The sequence below is a fragment of the Phalacrocorax carbo genome, chromosome 9 (assembly GCF_963921805.1).
Source record: "Phalacrocorax carbo chromosome 9, bPhaCar2.1, whole genome shotgun sequence".
Lineage (NCBI taxonomy): Eukaryota > Metazoa > Chordata > Aves > Suliformes > Phalacrocoracidae > Phalacrocorax > Phalacrocorax carbo.
This window is the reverse complement of record NC_087521.1, coordinates 36,003,042-36,028,580: the sequence shown is the minus strand read 5'-3', so window position 1 is coordinate 36,028,580 and position 25,539 is coordinate 36,003,042. Positions and strand designations below refer to the sequence as shown.

General features: G+C 54.9%; 1 protein-coding gene across 3 annotated transcripts in view; it reads right to left on the bottom strand.

Annotated features, from left to right (window-relative positions):
* The window catches only part of NIN (ninein), a 65,424-nt gene extending 41,842 nt beyond the window's left edge, over positions 1-23,582 (bottom strand). For all 3 annotated transcript variants that reach the window (XM_064461164.1, XM_064461166.1, XM_064461165.1), the window contains exons 1-4: positions 23,490-23,582; positions 17,050-17,253; positions 10,810-10,891; positions 3,256-3,425 (exon numbers count right to left, since the gene is read on the bottom strand). In XM_064461164.1, coding sequence (XP_064317234.1) covers positions 3,256-3,425; positions 10,810-10,891; positions 17,050-17,232 — 435 coding nt within the window. In that variant the 5' untranslated portion in view covers positions 17,233-17,253; positions 23,490-23,582. The remainder of the gene's footprint in view (positions 1-3,255; positions 3,426-10,809; positions 10,892-17,049; positions 17,254-23,489) is intronic.
* Positions 23,583-25,539: the final 1,957 nt, after the last annotated feature.

Below are 25,539 nucleotides of genomic sequence, written 5' to 3'. Positions count from 1 at the left end.
GGGGTGCGGGCGAGCATCTGCAGCCTGTGCCATTTGCTCGCAGTGGCCTCTCCCCACAAGGCAGCAACCTCTTCCCCCCCCCCCCCGCCATCTGCTTCAGCGAGACAGACCTTTGTTCTCTGGCAGAATATATTGCTAATTAAAATGACGATCAGTAGCACACACTGAGCCTGTTCTGCTCTGCACACGGCAAGGTGAGACTTCGTACCAATACTGACAGCCCCCATTTTTCCCTCCCCGCATGCTTGCCCAGAGATAAGCTCGCTGGTCTGAGCAGCCAGAGCAGAGACCCCTGAAAGACAGCAAATCTCCACAACCTGCTTTGCAAATCACCTTCAGCTGCAAAGCACAAGAGCCACATCATAAATACACTTTGGGGGGGGACTAAGCACTCTCCTGAGCTGTTATTTGCAGATCCTGGCATCACAGGACAGTTGCACTTTGGGAGCCTCACATTTGTACATTGAGAACCTGAAGACAAAGGGTTTCAGCCTGACCCTCCCAGAAGGTTTTGCTCTGAGAGGCCATGCCATGCTCGAAACCACCCTATGCAGAAGCAAACACATGGATTTCTGGAGAGTGAGTGGCTTCAGTGGGCACTGAAGGGATGGAGCTAGAACATAACAGCAGTTTCTACAACCTGCAAGCAGGAGGGACTTTCCCAGAGCAGAACCAGCAGCTGGGGAAGGGGAGATGACAGAGATGCCCCATGCTGAGGTTTGGAAGTCAGCATGGCCTTAATACTGGCCACGTCTAGCTGCGTACCCAGGGTGTGCTGCTCGGAACCCATGAGCTGAAGGGTGCTGCTGCCCGACCCCCAGATTGGGGTTAGTACCCCATGGCCACCAAACCTGCTCCCCATCCCAACCCCGCACCACCACCACCACTGCACAGATGTAATCATCATCATCAACAGGTGTAATGCAAGGCGAAGAGGAAAAAAAAGCAAGGTCACAGCACTTCCCAAGTACACGGGGCCAGCTCTCAGCTGCCACAGGCTTGAAAGCCCAACAAAACCTATCACCCGTAGCAAGGGTTTAGGACAAACAAGCTCAAATGACAGCCAGAGCTAGAGATGCACAGCTTTAACCACCACAAGCTTTCACATCGCGTTCCTACGCACTTTCACGGCTGCAGCTCCATTAGCACCACATCCATAAAGCTGCTGGAGCCACTCGTTTCTCACCACCCATTAGCCTAGTAGCATCCGTGGGGACAAACTCACACGGGGCAGAGGGAACCTCGGGATCCCTACACCACCCTCTGCTCACGGCAGGGTCAACACTGAATTCAGCCCCAGCTGCTCATGACTTTGTCCAGCAGCACCTGGAAAGCCACAAGGGATGGAGGTGGCAGAGCCTCTCTGGGCAGCCGATCCCACGCACAGACCAGCCCTCCAGCCTCTCTCGTGTTTACGGAGACAAGAAGGGGAAGGAAGCCTCTCAGACAGAGCCTGAGCCCTTTTAATTGGCACCAGTTGAAAGAAAGCACCAATTAAGCCACACTGCCCCAGTTCTCAGGCCAGCAAAACACCCTGGGCTGGAGGCAGGCTTGCGGAGCGCAGTCAGCAGCACGTTTATACAGGAGAAACCTGGGCAAAGGCTGCTAGTTGTGCTGAGGCCCAAGAAGTCAATGCTTCAGGAGTCTCCAACACTGTCGGGTGTTTCAGCCCTGGGACCCTCAATGTCTTCAAGCAACTTATTTCTATGCATACCAAGGGGATCATCTTTTAGAGACAAGATAGTTATGCTGATACAGATGAAAAACAGGGATTTTACAAATTTATCCTGATTTTTGCTCGAGTTGCAAGAGAGCAAAAACCCATCCATCCCAAAAGGTGCAATGAGAGGTCCCCCCAAGAGGCCAGTGTAGCCATTGGGGAGCACAGCATGGTTACAGACCCGTCGAGTTAACTGACCAACCTCATTCGTAGACTAGCCTTTTACACCTCCTTGACAGCTAAAACAGAGGAGTAAGGTTAGAGTGGCCTCTTCTGTCGAGGGCATCACTTCCCTGGGGGTTGCGGGCAGATTAACACCGATTTCAAGGTCGGGCAGCCCATGTGGCCAGCACCAGGAGATGGATAAACATCCCTGTGGCAGTGAGCAAACGTTACTGAGAACAGGCTAAAGAAGCTGGCTCTGGTGGAAAAGCTTTTCTTTGAGTTTTTTTTATTTATTTTTAAGCTCAGCTGCATAGGAATAACACTGGAAGACTGAAAACTGGAAATTTCTCCCTTGCTTCCCCATGCAGGGTTTGGCATCCCCCTGTGCAGGCAGCTGCAGAGCCACCCCCCCACTTCTCTAGGAAAGCACAAGTGAAGCCAGGAGACAGAGGAGGGGACAAAGCAGCAGCATTTCTCCTTCCCACTGGAAAACTCCCACCATGAGCTCCTGAACATGCAATACTGAATCAACAATACTTGGCAAACTGGGGCAGGCTGGAACGGGCCCCGCACCAGGGAAATGCTGCTGTGGCCGTATGCTAACGCACGCCACCAAACCCAACCACTCGGCACCTTTTCTGCTCTGGAGAAGCAAGAGGGGATTCTGGGGTTGAAAGCACCAGGCACAAAGAGAGCTGCTAATCTTGATCACAAAACCAGGGAGGGGGGGGAAATCTGGAGTCCTGAGCAAGCATATGTACAGGCATACGTGGGGCAGGGGGGCTGCCAAGAGCCGTGCAGCTCCCAGGACAGCCAGCCTTTTCCTTTTGTGCAGGAGCATACAGGCTGTGTGCTGGAGGGGGGAAAAAAAAAATGCAGAGGACTGACCAGAGGAACTGGAAGCTCTAGATTTAGGGCACCATCCCAAAGCAGCTGCCTGCTGTGGAGCTCAGCCACTCACCACCCTTCTTCCCCATCCCCTTCTACTGGGGAGTGCTGGAGCCACGGCTGGGATTTTGCAGATGAGCTAATAGATGAGGATGACGCTCTACTCACTTAGCTCCCAGCCCACACTTCGTTAGCCACGGAGGCAATGTTATAGCCCTCACTAAACTGCTGGCCCACGCCATAGACAGGGGCACAGGGAGACTAGCGGCGCCAGCACCCGGTGCACATCACCGCACGAGCCCGGCTCCTCCCCAGCTTCCCAGGGCAGCCTGCCTTGGGAATTCAGGGCTGGAGCAAGGGAGGGCGACCATCACCTTTGGTGGGACAAGCCCAAGGACATCCAAACCACTTTAGGATGGCGTGGGGAGCAGTGACATGTTGGGGGTACAGCCCACCCCAGCGTCCGGCCCCTTCCCGCTCACCTCCTCGCAGCCGCTGGAGGCAATGTGCGGGGGATGCGCTTCCTCGCTCAGCGGCTCGATGACGGTCACCTCAGCAAAGTCCTCCACCGACTCCTGGAACTCCGGCAGGGACCGCCGGCCATAGCGTTTGCCACCTTTGATGTACTTGGGCTGGGCTTCTGGGGAAGAATCTGTGAAATTCAAGAACAAAGCACATTAGAAGCATGATTTTTGCACATCCAGCTGCCAGGTCACAGCACACAGGGCTGTTTTGGTCGCAGTGTTTCAAGCACCAAACTGCCACCACCGTTCCCCCTGGGCAGGCACCAGCAGCTGCTCCTTTCCAGGACCAGTACCCTCACCGTGGCGTCAGGCCTGATGGATTGGAATTGGTCCTGCTCAAAAAAAAAAAAAGGCTATCACAAAGTAGAATCAAGGCTCCATCTTCCTCATCCTTCCCCAATTCCCAAATCAAGTTTACTCAGTTAACAAGACAGGGCAAAACCCCTTCAACCTTGCAAATGCAGCCTCAGATGGAAAGTCAATTAGGGCTCTCCTCCTTGCACTAATCTTCATTATCAGCAAAGGGCAGGTTTAATTAGGGACAGTGTAGCACTTGAGCAGCTCAAGTCTCCAGATTAAGCAGACACCTAGGCAACTGCCACTGCTTTTGGGGGATTTAAATCACAGCTCGATTAGAAGTGTGAAAACAACCAGGCAAGTGGAAAAAAAAATGGGCAAGTTTGGAGGCAAATGTCTCCCAGGGGCCAACACGAGCAGCTGATCTGGGCGACAGTGGGGCAGGTCCCATCTTGTGCTGTGCAACTAATGCCAACTGCAAGATCTAAATAACCCTTTGGAGTCGTCATCTAATTACAGGGGTCTTCGCGTCTCTGCTTGCATTCCCCAGCTCCAGCTTCCCACAGCAAGCTCCTGCCTTCGGGGACTGAATTATCTGGGAGCACTCACGGACAGGGATCAAAACAAGAAATAAATAAGCATGTTTTGGGCTATTTTCAGTGCGAATCATCTGACGTCTGGAGCAAGGGGCAAATTAAACAGAGGACCAAATTAACCAGGGATTCAATTAGGGAAAGGCTCTCCGCCACGCTTTGTTTCAGTGTTTGCTAACCTTACCATCAAAACCCCCCCAGGACTCGATCATCTTCATTTTCCGCCACTCGCAGTGTACCGAGGCAGCGGCAAGAGCAGCAGCTTTTTAAAATTTTATTTGCAGAGCGCTCTGGTACAAAATAAATGCAGGAGTGCAATACTAATAAGGAGCAAGGAAGCTGTTCAATCATTGACAAACGGTACACAGAAAGCAGCGGGTCTTCTAAACCCCCCTGCCCAAATGCCTCCTTGGATAATATTCCTTTAGATATGGAAGAAGGCTTCAAGCTTGTTAGAGGAAAAATATTCTGCAACTTAGCTATGCAATGAATTATAAAATACACAGGACTAGGAGTCCTTTGATTCCTCCAGCCTTGCACTCCATCCATCCATATTGCAGCTCTAGGGAACAAACCCGGCACCCGTGTTTGAACAAGGCCATTTTAACAAGATTTGCTGCAGCTGGGACTCGCACATGAAAGTTGTGTGATGAAGTGCGCCGATAGAAAAATCGCAATGAGACAGGCTGATTAAGTAAGAGCCCGAGAACAAAAGCAAACCTTATCACTCCTATTAAAGCCTGCCCGGTGGTGAACAATCTCCATCGAGCAGCTCTCTCTGAAATGCTAATATTTGCGGCTACTCATTCACCCATTTATTTTCTCCCTGCCATCTCCCCCGCCCTTGCAGAAGAGGGCTGGGGGGCTTTGGTGTATTTTTTTGAGAAATAATTTTTCCTCCTCTAAGAAAGAAGGGCACCTCTGTGCCCATCTGTCTTTGGAAAGACGTAGAGGAAAAGAAACTGTAATTTAGCAGTAATGAAGCTATGGCTTAATTTCCTTCTGGATTTCCCAATGCTCAGAACAGTCCTGTTTCTACCCCTCCACCCCAACAGCATGTTTTACCACCACTGCAGCTGAAAATCCACCTGTATATGGAAACAACCGTGCCACCCCGCAGATGCTTTAACAGCAAGAGGGGAAATGGGAGCATCTCCCCACTTCTGTGCTTTAAGCATTTGGAGGTTGGCAGCTGATTTCTCTCTCTCCTCTTTGGTCTGAGAACCTGAGCATGCTTGTTTTTTCTTTGCAGTTAAAGAACTGTGAAGCCTGAGAACATCCCTGGGAGGGAAAGGTGACCCTTCACAGTTTGAGAAGAGCAGGAAGTTTACTCCTGCCTTGCAAAGCTTTGACTTTGAAATAGGCTGTGCCTGAGCCCAGGTACCAAGGGGATCCCAGCTCAGGCACCCTGAAGTCCTGTTTCCAGGGTGCTTTTGTTAACAGTGGGTTACAGCTCTTCCCCTGCAAGCCCCATGCACCTTTGTGCTGTTGGGCTGGTGGGTGCACGGTGCAGATCAAAGCCCTCGTCTTACAGGGCCACGGGCACCGCACTGGCATAAGGGAGCACATCCTGCAGCCCCATCCCCAGGAGCACGACCAGTCTCCTTTGCAGAAAGCCCCATGCACCATCACCTCTGGACTGTGTATGCACAGATACCTCCTGTGTGTGCAGCATCCTCTAAGCTCCTCCGCCCTCCTGCTTTCCCAACCCAAACCCCCAGCACAGCAGCCAGTGCCCTTCCACCATCCCCAGTACTGAAGGAAAGCTGAGCACACAAGCCAGCAAAAAGCAGCAACCTGTGCTCCCCAAACACTGAAAGTTCACCGACAAACTGAACTGAATTTCTCATTTCCAGCCAAAACGGATGAGGAAGGATGGAAAGAGCTGCTCAATCCACGTGTGCTTTCAAAGGCACATGAGGCAGACATCAAAAATCAATGCTTCCCCTAAGAGAGATGCACATGAGACGGCCCTGTGTGCCATTTACCAGAAAAACTGTAAAATAGACCCCTGTATCGAACACCGAGGGGAGGCTGCTCTTGTTCAAGTCTGACCTCTGGTACCCCCTTCTGCAACCGGCAGCGAGGGGAGATGCTGCTCCTCATAGACCCTCGTTATTGTGTGGCTGACAAGAAAGGGAGAAAGAAAGAGAAAATAGGTCGAACCCTCCCTGCTTCCTACAGCCCTCGGCAACACACAGGCTTAGTAAAACACACACTCTGGAGCTGGTGCCTAATTAGACACTGGGGTCTGATCTGCCCCCCTGAACTGCCCCTGGGCTGGGGGTGGGAGAAGGAGCTGCCGAGAGAGCAAGCCTCTTGCCTTCCTGCCCCACTACTGGGGGGGGGGTTGTGGCCCCCAAAATGCCCCCCGGAAAAAAACACCAGACAAAAAACCACAAACCCTAAATCTGCATTTCACAAGACCACCCCCCACCCCACCCCGTTTAAGCGCTGCAGACAGAAGCCATCACTTCCCCAGCTCACTTCCCCCCCTAGTCCATCTCAGCAGTGAAATGTCTCCATGGTTAGAGATTTACACTTGATTTTCTGCCTTTCTGCGCTAGATAAGTAATTTCAAAATCCTGCTCTGTCCTCAGATGCTGGGGGGGGCTCCCCTTAATGGCGAGCAACATTTTCCTGGGCCCAGCATCAAAGCCATTGAGCGCAGACAAAAGGAGGTTTAGAGGAGGAAGACCCTCGCCACACAAGCCTGTGGTTTAGAGACAAAATTAATTTCTTTGCTGCTTAAGATTTGGAAGGGAAGGATCCTCTTTGCAGCAGCAGGCAGCCTACTGCTGGGCAAAGCACATCGCGGCTAGGATCTGCTAAATCCTAATCCCCCGAGACACCAGGTACTGTCTAAACTCCTAGTCCCTATTTCACACTTCAGGCTCAGCAACCCAGGCAGAGAGGAGCAGCAGCAGGGTCACAGCAGCCCAAAGCCAAGACATTTTGGCCCAGATGCACTGCCTGTACCTAAATCACCCCTATCCCAACGGCAGTACTGGTTTTATACCTGTCCTGACCCAGGTCAGCTTGCAGAGCCAGAGCCAGACCTTAACAGCCTTCCCCCTGCAGGTGGGATTCCTGCAAGGGCATCATCCTCACCAGCTCCTCTTCAGGAGGGCAACTCTGTTCATGTGCTGGGAAAGAAAAAACCCAACAGCCCCTTGTGACTGCATGGAGGATGGCATCAGGCTGCTCTTTAATTTGCCCTGGGTGTTCCTGTAATCCTGTGCTCCACCCTGGTAATGCCTCCTTATCCAGGCTTCCAACACACAGGGCTGACTTTTTCTTTGCCATAATGGGGAGGAAAAAAAGCCTGATTTTATTTTTTTTTTCCCCTAAACACCCACTAACAGTTTTTTCCCTCCACTCCCCGCCCTTAAATCTATTTTATTGTCCCCAGACATCCCCTCACTGCTACAGTGACCCATGGACACAGAGAACAGGCGGCAGCAGCACCCAGCCCGGGTCCCACAGGGCTCCCAGCAGCCACAGGCTCGGCCCCCAGCCCCTCCCCAGAGGGCCAAACCCCAGTAATTTGGGCTGCAATTTATCCGCGTGCACCACCTTTGTCAGGCAGCTCTGCAAAGACCCGAGATGCTGCTGGGGGTGATGGGTCTCCCCGGCAGTCACACTCCTGCACACAGGAGCTAAAATAACCACTAAAATAAGCACTATTTTAAGACACATTCAGGCTTTTTTCTGCTTTTCCCAGAGTCTTCCCCTATTCCACTTCCCAGCAGAGCCGGGGTTAGCCTGGCCGGCTGACGCTCTGGTTCGCAGCTGGGTCTGTGTCCCCACACCGACGTCTCAAGCAGACAGAGCTGACGACAGCAGCGCTGGGAGCTCTGCCTGCCTTGGTTTTCAGAGCTGCTTCCCAGGCAAAGTGCCTGCAGCCTGCCAGAACCATCCTCCCTGCCAGTCTTCCCTTTGGAAAGGGAATTTGGCTTCTTTGCCAAGAAAAAAAAAATAAATATATCAGCTGCTCTCTGCAAGCCTGAGTGCCTCTCCCACCTGCTGCTTCCCCCTCAGAACAGGGAAACCCCCGTCAGCCCCTTCTGTAGGAACTGCTTTTGCATCCCACGCCAGTTTTGGTTCCTTGTCCCCAGCTCGTGGGTCCCACTGTGACCCCAAGGGGCTGCTCCATCACCTGCAGGCCCCTTGTGCACCCACGGGGACAGCGATGCTGGCCCCTGCCGGGTGCCCTCGGCCGTGTAGCACAGACTGTCTGGGGGCTGCAGGGGAGCAGCTGGTTTGGAGAGCAAAGACAAGCCCTCCGACTGCTCACAGACCTGAGGGACCTTCCCATCGCCCAAGTCCCCGTGTAAAGCCACAGCATCAAGGCACATGGCCGCTTCCTTGCAGAGCAAACTCTCCAGATGCAGCAAACAGCCTTAAAATCTGGGCTTTTATTTTTTTCTTCCCCAAATTAAATTTTCATTTAAATGATATGATTTGGAGCCCTTAACTCAATTTTTCCTGAGCCCGGGGCAGGCTGTAACACCAGCATTTCCACAGTCACTGACAGTTTGACACCAACAGCACAAAGCAGCTTGTTCTCCAAATCTTGAGTTTGATCTAAATTAAAAGAAGCAAAGACTTTGGCGTTAACCGACCTGTCAAAACGCATTAGAAATAAATGCCTCCCAGGTCTGCCCGGCACAGGCTCCCTACCTGCACTGCGTGCCCTTTGATTACCTGCCATGCAAAACCCAGCTGACAAACGTGTCCCCAAGGAGGGCTCTCCAGCTCCAACATAGCCTCTTGCCAGCTGCATTTGTAATTTCCCCTGTGATAACCCCAAATTTAGCCCTTCCTAGAAGATTTATTTATATTTAAATCAAGCCGGAGCTTTTCAGCCATATGATTCCCCCATAAACGCAGAGCACTGGATTAGTTCTGGTTTGCCAGGGCTGCCTCCTGCCCCATGCCAGCTCCTCTGAGGGGCTGGAAGAGATCGCAGCAGACTGGACCCCTCGCCAGGCACCGGTGAGACTCCCCCCCCCTCACTCCTGAGCACCCACTGACCTGCGGAAAAACTGTATTAAAGGATGCCGAGTGCAAGAGCTGTCATCACCCATCTCCCTCTAAGCATTAAGAGCTTTGGAAATGAGGAGTGAGGAAAAAAAATAATCCATCAATAGTATCTCTTGGGCCCTGTGGTTTCTGCAGCCTATTTAAAGGGGAAAGTTGTTCTTTTGCTGACTGGCTGCGCTCTCAAGCACAGGATGCTCCAGCTGAGATTGATGCTCCAAGAGAAGAAACCTGGAGTTTCCCTCTTCCCCTTTGCTAAGCTGTTTTCTCCTTCAGGGATTTCACGCCCCTGCTGCTCCGAAGGCAGGATTAGGGATTTACATACAGGTGTGATACTAGGCAGACCTCAGCCCCCGCCCCCCCTCCCCAGCTCCAGCTGGAGCTGCAGGGGCTCAGCCCTCACCCTGGCCCCACACCTCCCCAGTGCTCCCAGCACCACCAGCCCCTTGTGCATGGGGAGGTGGGGCACACCAAAGCTGTGACCCCATTTCCTGCCAAGGGCCTAAAAAAAAAAAAGCCACATTTTCCAGGCACTCTGAAACAAAGGGAAGGAGAAAACAAGGCAGTGAGGGCTCACATCACCCACTGCTTTCTCCAGCCAGCCCCAGCCTGGTTTGTCAGAGGGCTCATCTTGTTCAGAAGCATCTTTGGGCCAGACTGACTGTCCCCGGGGAGAAATACAGACACCTCGGAGTAGCTTCCTACAGGACTGAGCTCACCCCACTCATCTCAGACACAAGGAAACAAAATAGACTTTAAAAATAAACAACAGAAATCAGTGCTAGATAGGAGGCATGGTCTGGCAGCCCCTCTCCAGGAGGAGATCTCACACAGAGGTTCCCCTTAAAACCTTCAGAAAACCAGAGTAGCACCCAAAGCCAGCACAGGTTTTCGGTGAGGCGCTGCCATCCCCCGAGCGGCTCCCACCGCCGGCCTCTGCCGAGGCACAGCAGGAGCGCTCCGGCAGCCAGGGCTGCCGCCAGCCCAGCCCGGAGCAGAGGCTGCCCCGAGGCACAGCTCGCCAACCCTCCGGCCAGGCTGGGGCTTCTGCGCCTGCGCCGGGGTCACACCACCTCGGGGCCTGGCTCCGGGCGAGCCCCGAAGCACTGGAGGGGAGGGCAAGGGGATGCGCCAGCCCCAGCTGGGAAGAAGAAGCAGCAGCAGCATTAAAGCATCCATTTGATTGCCTGCCCAGAACTATCTGCTGCAGCTGGAGAGCTCCTGGAGCATCCCTGCCCACCAGAAGCATTGTGGGATAGAGGGACCTCAGCCCATTTAGCAGTCATGGGACATCTTGAGCATCTTAAGTGCTGTTAGCTGTCTGCATGCAGACATCACGTGCTTCTCCGGGCATTTAGATCATGGTAATGGGATATAAATACCTAATAGCTCAGAAAATGCTTTGTACAAGGCTCCACAACAGACCTTAACTCTTCCTTCTCCCTAGGTCTGGGCATCCAAGCACAAGAACTTGTCTCAGCACCTAAAAAGCACTTTCTCGTCCAAGTTCCTCTGTGAGAGCCCCCCAAATCTGCTTTGCCAAAGAAAATGTACTATTTTAGATAATTTTAGTATTTACCTGGTTCTTGGAAGTGCTCTTCATTTGACAGGGTCCTGGATAAGATGAGAATAAGTGCTTCTTTAAATTGATCAAAGTGGACCTGTGCAAGAAAAGGAAGAAAGGAGGAAATCAACAGGTGCAGATATTTAATTATCAGGCCAATAATCCAGCAGGAAGATTGGCAGCAGCACAAATCTCTTAGACCACCACACTGAAACAAGAGCACACCTGTGCCTGCCAAGAGCCTTGGCAAGGGGCACAAATGAATCTCAGCTTGTTCAGTCTCAGGACCTGGAGAAATGAAGACACAGCCAGTGTCTCTGGACATGTGAAAAAAGTGTTATCACAATGACCCAAAGCCACTGCTTTAGTGCATTAGTTGGTTTTTTCCATCAAGCAAGAAGTCAAAATAACACGTCCAGAGGACCAGGGAGCATCTCCATCACTTGAGATGGCCTGGCAAGGGTCAGTGGCTCCTACAGTGAGATACCAGTCCTGACCAGTGACGAGATACTCAGTTGTAGAAATGCTCCGCTGCCCTAATTAAGATTCAAAACACACTTTCCAAAGCAGATGGTAGAAAGTTGCACCCTTTCCAGGGCAGCCCTGCCCCGGCTCCTGCCTGCTGCAGCTCTGCAAGGGCTGGACTGGAAATACCAGGTCTGGAGTGCAGCTATGGCAAAAACAAGGAGAGATGATCCTACCACTGGGTTTTGGGGGTTCCCCCCCCCCCCCCTTTTCTATCTGCATCTTCCTGGAAAGCCTCCTGCATCACCGCTATGACCAGTTGCAAAGGGGCTACAGCATCCTTCACAGCCGCACCAGGGAATGTCAGCAATTCCAGCCGCGGCAGACGGAAACCCGGGGACAGCTGGGGAAGCTCTTTGACATGGGTCAACGGCAAGGCAGAGCTGCCTGCTGCGATTTCTTCTGGCTAAATAAACCCTAGGGGAATTTTTAGAATTAAACAAGAGACTTTGTATTTAAAGAACCCACCGAGGCTGCTCTTGCTGGCAGAGTCAATTGCTACAAATCCGGTGCAAAGGGCAGGAGCCGCAGTCAGAGGGGGTTTTAACACCGCTGCGGGAGGCACAAGCGACAAAGTTCAGGTCTGAAGTTTGCCAGCTTGTTCTCGGGGTCGAGCCAGCCCAAAAAAGAAAAACTTGCAGGCAGGGGATGACAGCAGAGCTGGGGGCTCAGCCACAGGCCCCCGGGGAAGGGGAGCTCCTCGCACCGCAGCTCAGGCAGCGCAAATCACCCCACAGGTTTCAAACACAGGCTCCCTGAGTAATTAAACAGTTAGAAATGTGTTCAGTGAAGAAACTTGTCAGGGATGCCTTCATCTGAATACTAATTGCTGCCATTCATTTCCAAACACTGGTGTACTTCAAAAGGACAGTTTACAGAGATAGGAGATTTTGCCTGATTAAAAAAAAAACTTGACATTTAGACTAAATGAGGATGAATAAAAGATGAGGGTGTTCGAATAACAGGTCCCCTCCCCATGGGATCTTCCTGGGAAGGGAACGGTGGCAACAGCCACAGGGACAGGCAGAGACGACCCCTTGGATGGGTGCTGGGGCTGGGTTGGATGGGACCTCATTGTGGCAAGAAAATAAAACAAAAATCACTTTGCATCACTTGTGCAAACACACCAAATGAAAGGGCAGAGTAAAACCACCTGGGCAGGTGCAGAGAGGACCACTGACACATAACCTGCTCTGCCTAACGAGCCCCATAACTTGGGTTTGCCAAGAAGCACTAACCAAGGGGGGGAAGGAAGAAGGGGGGTCCAAGCCCTCACCGCTGCAGCTGCGCACAGGACAGATGGCTCCGGCGTCGAGGCCACAGAGCGATTTTACCATGACCACCACATCCAAAGGAGCCCGGGGAAGATTAGGCTGCGGGGCAGGAGGTAGCCATCCTCCAGCCCCCCATGCCAGCGCTGCAGTCGGCCGTGCAGCAGGATTTGAAAATTTAAAATGCAAATCAGCAGCACACAGAGACACACGGCGAGTGATTGCACAGGCTTAGAGGGGTCCCACATCACCTTCTGAGCAGCAGCACCCAACTCTGTAGATGTAGCCCAAGCTGGCAGAGATATTTTTTCCTCAGGAAAACCTCTGGCCCATCCTAACACCAGGTAACCAGGAAAAACAAATACTGTTTGTGGTGCACATTTGACCTTGGATGCTGCATGTCTGTACACAAAGAGTACTTAGAGAAATGCAACTGGTAAAATTAGAGCTGTGCTCTAGTACAAGCCAGGCAAGGCAGCCTGTGGGACAGCAAAGCCACAAACGCTACAGTATCTCACATTTGCTTTGCTACTGCTCCCCAGCAATGTCCTCGCTCTGTATTTCCATGCGATTTAAATGCCAGCATGCACGCAGGGGGGATGCGCATCCCCGGGAGATACGGCACGGGCAATGCCCACATCACGAAGCACCCCACGCGTGTGTGCTCAGTATCTGCACACCTCCAGCACCCACGTGCTGTGACAGAGGGTCACGCTCCTGCCTGGAAAGCCCATGCCAGGGAGGCTGCGGGCTCCTGGCAAGCGCAAGGGGCATTTCCAGGGATGTGACAGCCCACGTGGGCAGGCACAAGTCTGCATCAATAGCCTTTAGTTTTTGCTTAGAGAATATTCCCAGCAAAAGGATGGGCCTGGACAGCCCTGGGGAGAGGAACGCTAACTGCAGCACTGTTACACAAAGCACCATCCACTTCTAGAAAATAGCCTCAGACACTCAAGCCAACCCACAAACTTCACAAATCCAAGGCAGAAAGTATATAGCAGCAAAACAGTGTTGGTGCATTTAAAGCCTGATGCTCTTTTCAATGCGTTCAACTGAATTTGGGGTATTTTGGAAGCACCAACTTGTGCATCTGCTCACAGGGGCATCAAACAGGAACTTGAGAGCTGATCCAAACCAGCCTGAACACAGCAGAGTCTGGAAGGCAACGGCATGGCACGCATTCGTGCCCACCCAGAGGTGTGGATAAGGGACAGGGCACGTGTCCCTGCAAAACTGGGGGCATATTCAGTCCTTGGTGAGAAGAATTTTGCCAGAACAGGTAAATCAGAGGCAAACAAGGCTAATCTGCCAATACAGACATAGCAAGCCCAGCCCAGCTTCCCCACAGTAATCAGGGACCAACTAAGCTGCCGGCTGCTGAGCAACCCCAGCACCTCTGAGAAATTTTGATGCCTGCCTTAAAGCAAGTTTCCTATGAAGCCGTGACTTATTAGCACTAGAAAGAGAGCGTGCATGTGCCAAGCTACCTGCTGCTTCTCGCTATTTGTCGCTGCAATGCAAAGCAGCAGTCTGCAACCCCAGTCTCTCTGGGGCAAACGAGCATCAGTGGCTCCTTCCAGCCCCTTCTCCTTCATCTTCGAAGGGAGTACTTTTCCCAAAGCCCTGTCCCTGCTTACAAACTCCTTCCAGCAGCAGTGGCCAGAACATTGCAGAGGGAAACATCAGGTGGGGAAGACACAGGAATAGGGCAACCTTGCGACCAAGCCTCCTGCCTGGCATGCAAAAAGCCACGGCGCATTAAGAGAAGCAGCATCCCAGCAGGCTCAGAGGGAATATATTTGCAAGCGGCCAAAGCACTGAAGGGAGCTGATGAGCGAGACACCACATTGCGGTGTCCTTGCTACAGGCTTGCTAGTGCAATAGCACAGGGGCAGGGTGAAACCTGAACTCCCCGTCCTGCTTGAGGACAGCCACAAAGGGCAGTCCTTGGGCACCTCTGGACCCTGCGCAATTTATCCCTCTCCCTGCAAATCATAACACTGCAGTCATCGCTGCGGCCCATGAGCCCTGTCCTCAAGACACTATTCTGCATTAGCTGCTAATTAACAGGCACTGCCTCTCGGAGGCCAGACGAGAAGGGCACGCCTGCATCCATCCTCTCGGTCCCACAGACAAGTGCAAGGGGCCCGAGGAAACAGCCTTCCTGAGGAATCCCAGGAATTGCTGCAAGCATCGCCTCCGCATGCAGTCGCGTGAGAAGCTGTTCTGGGATGGTTTGGCTCTGACACAAGCCAGGGCAGGATTTACACACCCTCGCCGGACCCCAGAGATAGCGTGTATCTGTTAATCCCCAGAGCATTGCACAGAGCAGGGTGGGGAAGGTGGTGTGTGCAGTCCCTCACCGGGATGCCGGCTCAGCTCCTGGTCCACCCCGCAGCCCCATCACACTGCATTCATCCCCAGAGCAGAGCCCCCAGCACAAAAGCAGGCACGTGGCCCCACCAAGTCGCCCCTCGGCAGACAAAACCGTCCCCCACTCCCCAGTGCCCTCCCATAAAACCTGACCCCTGGAAGCACAGGCAAACAAAGGCTGCTCCCACCACCGAGAGGGACCATCTGCGGCAAGGAGCCGGTGGGGCAGGTGCGAGAAGCCTGTGCTCGGGGAGCAACATGTTTGCTGCTATTCTCCTGACGAGGTTCCTAGGAAACCCAGAGGATTCAATAGCTATTAAGTCAGGCTTGTGCTTAGACATGGACTATTGCTGCTGCTAGCAAGCACAAATGTTGGGGAGACATGAGAAAACACTGGAGACAGATTATTCTGACATTCAAGTTGCAGGTTGTAAGTGAGAAGAACTGTCCCCAAAGACAAAGTGGGGGGAATGAAATAAAAATGCTCCTCAGGAAGCCTCACAACCCAGGATAGCTCGCAGGGACAGAGCTCCTGGCTGGAACAGGGCAAGTGTGACCCAGCACTCAGGATGCTTCAGCGCTGGGCTGAGCACTTACTGCATTTAACTCTGCTTTTCCCCCACTCTGAGCAGGTCACCGGGATCAGCACTGTTGCTTTAGCCCTGAACAGCTGTGACAACCACATCTTTAGATCTGCTCTTCCTTTCCCTCTATCCCACCATCCTGCAAAGCAGCAAAGCCAGACAACGGCATCCGAGGGGTGGAAGCTGAAGACGGCCAAGCAGCACAGAGTCTCCGGTGCTCACCCAAATGCCACACTGCAACTCCAGAGGTCAGAAACCTGTCCGGATCAATCCGTGCTGCCGCACCAGCACCACTTGCTGTCAGCAGAAGAGCTATAGCCGCAGGGCAGGTGAGGAAGAGGCTTTGTTCATTAAAGGAATTATTTTGTTAGGTGAAGACTGCAATTTGATAGGAAATTGGAATCGGGATAGCTGCTTAGCTCATGCCTATCAAGAGCCCCAGCTGCCCTACTTTGTGCTTTTTGTGATTTTAATGAGCAGTGATAGGATTTCAGGGTGGTTTTTAAGGAAGCATCCGATGCACTCCAAGCACAGCATGCTGGGAAGGAGGTAGCACAGGAGCCCAAGGACATCCATGCTCAACATGAAGGTCCCCAGGGTGAGCAGCTTGTGCCCAACACTCAGGCATTTAACTCTACAAAGGCACAACCCCAACTGAAAAATCACTTTGTAAAGCATGGCGCGTTCACGAGCCGCAGCTCCCCTCTGCGGGCTGGCAGGATGCTGCAGCCTCACAGAAGGAGCCATTTGTCCCCAAAAACCTTCACTAGGTGGGTCTGTGATAACCACAGCTGCCTGAGTCACCAACACCAGGTAACACGGACAAAGGCGGCTCGGCCAGCAACTGCTGGAGTTAGACAATATCCTCCACATTAGAGAAACGTGCATGACTGCATGCGGCCCCACCAGTTTAACTACAGCTTAAGTCAACGTAAATCACAGGCTCAAGCCCTGGCTTTAGGTCCCCTTCGCATCCCAAGCTCCACAGAGTGTGTGCAAGCACCCAGTGAGCTGGTTCGGGGAGATGACCCAGGCCAGAAGCAGCACTAACCGGTGCTGGGGGGCACGTGAGCTGTGTGATCCAGCGTGCCCTGGGCCGAGCACAGGTGCAAGGGCAGCAGGGACCTGGCACTCAGTCCGGCCTTAGATGCTGGGAAGACACACCCTGCATCAGTGCAATGCCAGCACACACGGCTAAGCGTAAAGTGGTGGTTCCTGAGAGTTTCAGACTGCCTCCAGTCAGGGAGGACACACCAGCGAGCAGTTTCCTTCCCTGTTATCACTAATCTCGAAAGCTGCCCTGTGCCCACCCTGCTCAGAAGAACAGCAGACACTGCAAGTCCTGCAGCCCCAGGGCCTCAGGGGTGTTGGATATTCACAAATTACAGACATTCAGCCTCTTTCCGTCACCCTCCCACGCATGCAGGAGCAGCTGCCTGGCACTGCCTTGCTCCCAAACCCCGGCCCACCCCATCGCCCCCCCACCAACACCCCAGCCTTACCCTGCCTAGGAGGTTGCCTTGGAGGAGGGTCTGCTGCAGCGCCGGGGCCACCTCCTCCAGGTGCAGCATGTGGCAGAGGTCAGTGAGCTCCTCCTGCCCCAGGGACCCCGTGCCTGTGCTGTCGAAGCTGTCAAAGAGCTCCTTGAGGCGAGCTTCATACTGGTCCTGCTCAGCTTCATCCATCCCATAGCCTGCCACGCTCACCTGTGAAGAGAGATGGGGCCGGTGAGCATCGACTGCAGCACCCACGGCACAGCATGCAAAGGTGAAAACCCCGAGGGCTGGTACTGGGGCAGCCCACGAGGCCGTTTGCTGCAGTTTTTGAGTGCATTAAGTGAACTTGGTGCTCTTCCACCCCTCCAACCTCTCGCATCCCGCTGGGTGAAGCCAGAAGTCGCACAGCAGAAAGACCACGGGAAAGAATCCTGCACATCAAACCCTCAGGGTGGGGGCAGCCCGGGTGGCTGGGGCAGCCCTGGGTGGCACATCCCTACCTGCCACCTCACCCTGGCTCCACGAGCAGCTCATTTAGCTCAGCTGGAACAGCTGAGGTGCTGCAGGGGAAAATTGTTCCCTCGAGCTCTACTCGTGCCCAGGTATTGCAGGTGATGCTTTGCCCACCTTACTGAGAAGATAAACAATGATCCCAGCAGCAACAGTTCACCAGTGGCAGGGAGCAAAGCATGGAGCTCTGCCTGCAGAGGGAGGGCAGGAGATCCCAACCACTGCCTCTCCCTCTACCCTGAACACTTCAGGCCAGCCAGCCACCATCTACATCCCCCGGCCACAAACACAAAACACAACCCTGCACCAAATATGCTCCTTTTTATGCTGGCTTGGGTTCAGGGAGCCCCAGCATCCTGTAAGCCCTGTTGATGCCAGCATGCAGCATCTCTGTTTTCCTTTACAACCCTGACACAAAGCCCCCCTGTGCCTGGGAAGGACATTCCCCACTGGGTCACTGCCCAGTCCCGTGGCACTCACTGCACTCCTCCCCTTCAGGTGCTTCAGGTCAAACCCTGTCTGAAAGCAGAGAACTGTTTGATAGGGGACACTGCTAGGGTGGCAGCAAACCCAGCCCCCGAGCAGAGCTGACCCCAGCACAGAGACAGCTGAAATATATCTGATCTCCGGCACCAGCAAACAAAGCCCAGGTGGTTTCCCCACCACTCGCCTGAGGGTTTCATCCCCCCCTCCAACAATTTTTCATCTCCCTCATCCCATTGCTAACCAGAGCATCGCAGCCCCAGGAACTGTTTTGGCAGAGGAACAAGGAGGGAAATTTCCTGTTTGAAATGAAGGATTCGGCTGGCATCCATTGGTCTGGCTGCAGGGCTCACCACCGGCTCGGGGCAGCAGCAGTGCCACAACACAGCCTTGGCAGGTATGGCCACCACGGGGGACCTGCCACCACCAGGGTGGGCACGATAGGCACAGCAGCCATCATCACCAGGGCTATGGGCATCGCAGGGACCCAATGCCCCAAGGACACAACCCCAGGATGCTCAGCCAGTCTCGGCCCATCACCCAGTGTCAGCCTGTCCTCCGTGTTTTGCCTGCGCTGCTGCAGGTTGTCTCAGCCAGATTTCCTAAAGAGGGGGTCCTATCTAAACCCCCTCACCAACCAGCCTGCCATGGAGCAGCCACCTCCCCTCCTCTCGGCATCGCAGGGTTCCTGCGGCCGCCTGCGTCACTGGCGGTGCTCTCAGATATCCCGGAACAAGCGGAGCTGCCCCGACTGCAGGGTGCAGCCTGATTTCAGCCCCCTGCCCACCACCACAGCCTCAGGGATCACTCTGATCTTCAGGATTATCATGAGCCACCAGATCAGCTCACACAAGTGCCCCATGGCAGAGGGGCAATCAGAAAACCCTGTCCCACCAACACAGCTGGATAACTGGGAAATCTCCAGGGCAGGCACTGCAGCAGCCGTGTCCTTGATTTTGCTGGCCACAGGAACAGATGCCAACGCAGAGCAGTACCGGGCTCCCGCGTCTGCTGAGGGATGCAGGGCTGGTGCCAAGCATCACGCAGGGCCCACGAGACAGAAATAGCCCAGTCTGGCTGTCCTTCCTCCCATGCTGACATGGGCAAGGACAGCAGCATCACCAGACCTCTCAAGAGAGCAGACACAATCCCTCCCCATCCTCACATTGCTCTACCCGAGCCTCACACCCTCAGTGTCCCCCATTCCTCACCCCCCAGATGCCTCTCGAGCTGCTTTAGCAAAGCACCCAAGCGCTGTGGGGCTAAGCGATGGTGCAGATGCATTTATGTTCGACCCAGGGCGCAAAGGAGTCGGCACCCAAAAACTCAGATGCCTGCAAGCAGAAGGCAGGCAGCAAACTAGTTTCCTGGTTCTCACGCAAGCCACCCCATTTCCCACCTACACCCACAGTTCAGCACACACAGGGCTTGATAGCAGCCGCTGCTGGGTACCGGCTTCAGGAGAGCCCTGCACACCCCAGCAGCCTCAAAACTCATAGCAGAGCCTACAGCAAAGGTGACTCCGACCCACAAAGCTTCCCAGGCATTTTTGAGCTTCTTATCTTCAAGGTCAACCACCTCCTGCCCCCAAGAGACCCCTCCAGTGCCCAACCCTACTTCCACACCACTAGAACCAGTTTTCCCAGTTAGACAGTGCAGAGAGCTAAATGCCACCTCCCAACATGTCCCCAAGCATCTACGCTGCCAGAGCATTGGGGTCACCCTCTCTTGGTGCCATACTGGCAGGCAGCCCCAAAACCTTATGCATCTGGATGGGCTGAGGGTAGAGGCACTGGAGAGCCCCTAAAACCAGCAAGAAAAATACAATCCCCAAAGGCGAGGAGCACTGTGTCCATGGTCCCTGCCGGGGTACAAACCTGCCCTACAGCCCAGGTGAGGTTTTTGGCAAGGGCATGGTGGCCCTGGCAGCCTTGCATGCCCCCACGGCAAGGGATGGTCGGAGCTCACTGGGCTCCGCACCAGCTCGGCACGACCCAACCACCCCGTGCACCCTGGGGAGGGGATTTCAGCCTTTCCAGCGTAAAAAGCACCAGAAGTAAATAAAGGAGGACAACGCTCTTTGCCTACCTGCAGTCAGTCAATGACAGCAAGCTGCCAGCAGCGAGGCAATCCCGCACGCATCCTGTGCAACCTCCATCTTAGGAAGCTGGCTCCGACAGGCAGCCGGCTATGCAAGGTGACCCAAGATGCCTACTCCCAGCTGAATTATTCAGCAGCGCTTCAAGAGGGGAAAAAAAAATACCCAACCTTCCTACCTGATGAGCTCACAAGGCTGCCTGGCATCACCCAGCAGTCAAAATAATGAGGTCAGCGGCATCAGAGACCCGGCGTGCGCAGCCACCCTCTGCACCCGCACGCTGGAGCTGCCTTGCAGGGTTGGGGATGGAAGGCTGGCAGCAGAGAAAGGGCTAAGAGGGGAGGGAGGGAGGGAATACAAGCAGCACACAAAGCCTGAATTAAACCCCAGCCTTTCATCTCCACTCCAGATGGGCCAGCAGCTGAGATGCAGGAGGGCGGCCCAGAGCCGGCAGGATAATAGGGGCGGGCAGCAGCTGAGCTGGGGCTCCCCAGTCCCCTGAAAGGAGGAGAGGGGCCATTCCCTGTGTAGGGCATCACTTTGTTCAGATTTATAGCTGACCTTCTGTGTCCTGTTAAGTCTCCCAAAATGACCAGTTTGAGCAGACGGCGCAGAAAGGTGCAGGTTTAGGAGAACTGCTTGGAGTCATAACCACGTTATTCTTTATTTCTCTTCTCCCTGTAACAAGTCCCAGGAAGCAAGGCACTCAGGGATGATGAGAAAAGGAAGTTTTCACCGGCGTTTCTTTCCTTCCTTTAAATCCACCCCCTCCTGAGAGCCAGATAACCTTCACGGCGCACAATGTAGGCGCCTGATACAACTAAATTCTCAGCTAAATTTAACTCAAACAATATAGGCTTCACCAGTAATTACCACTTCGCATATTAAGTGCCTGGAATCAATATCAACCTCCAAGCTTTAGCCTTGAACTAATGAAGACACAGATTACCTGGTCAATCAATGGCACCATCAAGTCAAAACACTATCATTAGCACAATGCCTTTTTTTTTTTGTGTGCAAAATATTAATACAAACAGCACGCTTGCTGCTGTGCAGTGGCACAACGTGGAGATGGCAGGGATGCTCTGCCCAGATGCTGCCACGGCTGCATCACCAACTGCCCCTCACCAGGGCTACAGGCTACAGCGCCTTTGTCCCAACCAGCTCTCCACAGAAGGCAGCAGCCTCAAGCAAGTCATCCCCTTCAAGGGGGAAATGCTGCTTTTCCTGCTACTCTTCATTGCCTCAACTCAAACAAGGGCCTGGCAATTAGCAGCGCGTAGGTGCCCAGCAGAGCGGCATCACATGGCCGCCTCCAAAACACGAGCACCTGCTCACCGAGGTGGAACCATGTCCACCCTGCTCTGAAAAGCAAGGCCAGGTTAAAAGCAACTCACCCATCCCCCTGCTCTCCTGGCAACCCAGACAGTGTGAACGCAGCTGGCAAAAGCCACCACCAGGACCCCAGTTTTTAATGGCAGGGTTTATGCCGAGATGCCCAGCAGCCACCGAAACCAAACCCTTGAGCCCTTGCTGAAAAGCCAGAGCTGAGGTTGTCTCACCCAGCTCATTATCTCCTTCCCCTAATGAACCATCTCATCCATCGCAGCTGTGGCTAAGCTGCTGCGATTCACTGCATGCACCCCCAGACCCCCACACCACTGCCTGTGTCGGGGCGATTTCTGAGCTCAGCCCACCCTGCAACACCCCGTCCCCTCTTGGGGAGCAGCGGCTCCGCGAAAGGTCACACCGAGAAACCAGAGAGAAGGGGGGAAAAAGAAACCCCAAAGGATAATGAAGCACCCAAATATCAGTAAATCATTTGACAGCACACCCGGCTCTTCAAGGGTCACCACCAAAGTCAGCGTTACAGCTGGCGGTTCCTCCTCCCCATTGAGCACAGTCATAATTTTTGCAGCCCAGCACCAGCTGCTTTGCACCTCAATGCCACCTCTCACCACGCTCACCCAAAACACAGCCAAACACACTAAAGTTGGCAGAAAAAAAAAAAAGGAGGGGGGATTCTGTTAACCAAGCTCCACTCCAGATTAGCAAAGCAGCGATGGCTTAAAAGCGCTATAAGTTTATGTAAAGAGCTTCAAAAGAAGCACAGTGTTTTGAATATTCAACCCACCCCAGTATTTGCATTGTAATAGGGCCTTTCAATAAGCAGCCTTCCCCTCAATAAGGGAAAAACAAAGCGCCCATCTGTTTTGATTTTGCAAATCAGGCTGGAGTTGCCCTGCAATAACTTGGGGAGCCCTGGGTGCGATAAAGCCCAAGGTATAGGCACAAAGCTGATTATTTCAGAAGTAAACAAAGCAAGTCGGCAATTTATCCGGCGACGCCTCACGCGCCAGGAAATAAGGGATTCGGTAATTCCCGCGGAGCTCATCCCTGCGCCGGCTCCGATAAAACACGGGCCATGCTGAATCACGGCGATAACGCCATGCATCCATCGCGCTGTCGGGACTGCGGTGAGCTTCTCGCCGTCATCCCAGTCGGGGTGAGCAGATGAGAAAGATGGGCAGGATCCATGCGCCCACCCAAACTGACACCCGCTTTCAGGGTGTCGCGGTTTAGCCCTGGTGCACCCGCGCACCTGGCTCCGGTGGCTGACCTCCTGGGCTAAGGATTTGGGCTCTACTGGCTCATGGCCTTGGCTCCATCCTTACCCGGATGGGTGACAGGCCCACGCTTTGCGACCAGACAGCAGATGCCGTCTGGCACCCTGGTGACAGCCAGGGCTTCGCCAATGACAAAACAACTGCTGTTATTAATTCCTCCAGCCGCAGCCTCCTGCTTCCCCAGCCCAGCCCGGGGAGAGCTGCTCCAGAGCCCACTCCCACCCCCAGAGTTTTGGGGCATTTGGAGCATCTCTCCAGGGACAGGATGGGGATGCACCGCAGGACCGGGTGCCCTTGGCAGGGTGGGGAGGGAGGTGGGGGTGGTGAGCAGCACCCAGCCCCCCTCACCCCACCGGACCCCTGTCACCACCGGGGACTGCGGGGGCTTTTGCGTGGCCCCCCACCCACGCAGACACCCCTCCGCACCCACCCACGCTTCAAAATCCCCATTAACCCCTCCGGTTACAAGACCCCATCCCCAGCGCCCCCCCCTCTTCCAGCATCGCCCCCCCCACCTTTTCCCTCCGCACCCACCTCGCCCCTGCCCCGCCGCCCCGCACACGCGGCCGCCCCGGGAAGGGGCGGGCAGCGCCCGAGGAGGAGGAAGAACCAGCGGTGGTTGGGGTTCCCCCCGACCCGGTAATCCTTCCTCCCTCCCTCCCACGCACGCACCCCCCCAACCACCCGCGGTGCTCGGCGCTGCACCCCCGCTCCCCTCCCGGGCTCACCCGGCGCGGCTGCCGGTGCCTGCGGGCGCGGCGGAGCGGAGCCGTGCGGGGCCCTGCGGAGGAGGAGCGGGGCCGGGGGAGGTGCTGTGTTCAAATGCGGCGGCGTTTATTGGGCTGCAGCTCGGGGGCGGCCCCGGGGGTGCGGGACAGCCCCCGGGGGCGGGGGCGACCGGCGGCCCTTTGTGCTGCAGGGCCCGCCCCCCCCCCGCCCCCTCCCGCCCCCCCCGCCCACGGCTTCGGCGGCGTCCCGCAGCACGGGGGACAGCTGTGTGGGGTCCTCCGCGCTGTCCCGCACCCCCCCCGGCACCACCCGTGGTCTCCGCTGTCCTGCACTCCCCGGGTGGCATCACCCCGGCTCCCCGCTGTCCCGCACCCCGCGGTGGCATCACCCCGGCTCCCCACTGTCCCGCACCCCGCGGTGGCATCATCCCAGCTCCCCGCTGTCCCGCACCCCACGGTGGCATCGTCCCGGCTCCCCACTGTCCCGCACCCCGCGGTGGCATCACCCCGGCTCCCCACTGTCCCACACCCCCGGGGTAGCATCACCATGGCTCCCCGCTGTTCTGCATCCCGGGGTGGCATCACCTCCATTCCCACACCCCTGGGTGGCATCACCCTGGCTCCCCACTGTCCTGAAGACTCAGAGTGGCATCACCCTGGCTCCCCTGCTGTCCTGCACCCCTGGGGTGGCATCACCTCAGTTCCCACACCCCAGGGTGGCATCACCCCACCTCCCCACTGTCCTGCACCCCTCAGATGGCATCACGTCAGTTCCCACCATCCCACACCCCAGAGTGGCATCACCCCACCTCCCCACTGTCCTGCACCCTGGGGACATCACCCTGCAGCACCTCACCATCCCAAAAAACAATGGCAGGTCGCCTGGGCTGCCCCATTCCTAAAGGTGATGGCACCGTGTCACCCCACTGTGCCCCACCCCAGGGACATGGCACCCCGGCTCGCTGCCATCCCGGGGCCTGCGGGGTCAGCATCCCTGCCCCGGGTCCCCTCATGTCACCGTGATGCGGCGGTCACGCTGCACCTCGTGGCCCTGAGCCCTTCCACTCGCCCCAGCGCCCACGGTTGCTCAGAGCACCAAGCCATCTGTGCCCCCCGCTTGCTTTTGGGTGGGGGGTGTCACAACCGGGGCCAACCCTCTGGCCCATGAGCCATCCCGTGGGGGGGGCTCCAGGGTGCTGACGCACCATCTACGGGCACCCACAAAACTCAAACCCTCACTTAAACCTCAGCAGCCCTCATTAGAGGCTGGAGCCATCGGCCGCCCATGCTCCTGCTCAGAGCCAGCAGGCACGGGATGAGTGGCAGGGAGCCAGCAGTCCCCAAGGGTTGTGGCTTGTGGATTCTCCAGTGGCTAATAAGGGGTTCAACTCACGCTGCAATCTACTCTCACACAATTGTATGGGCTTATGGGTTTATTTTGCTGCTTTTTTGTGAAAATGCTGGGGCATTAATAACTTTTAAGCCTTCTTCCTTATCTTAAGGTGACTCTGAAATTGGTCCTCAGGGTCAAAATATTTATGGGGAGGAGCAAGGGAAACACAAAAGCCTTGCAGTTAGATGCATGGATGCACAGCGGTTTGCATAAGCCTTGCTTTAATAGCAAACCAGGCTTAAAACCCAAAGACATCCTGCAGTGGAGACATGGGCTGGTTTGCCACACAGTCCCGTCGGCTGCAACCGGGACACCCGGGACACCACACGTGAGCTAAAAAGTGTAATAAAATATTTAGCCCGCTGCAGCAGCTGGGGAAGCTCTGCTGCCTGGGCGCACCCGCTCGGCACGTCACTGCTGGCTGCCCTGGTGCCATCGCTGGAGACGTGGCAGAGCCAAGCGGGTCCCCCAGCGTCGAGCAAAGCCCTGCCCAGGGATGGGGCCGTGTCCCCACAATAACGGGGGCGAGGAACGGGGACTTTAAAGGGAAGGGGGCCTTGGTGAGAGGCTTTGCTGGACAGATGTTAGCAGCCACGGCTTTGTGCCGGGGGAGGGCTTTTTGTTTTGGTTTTTAACATTTGCCATTTTTCTCCAATG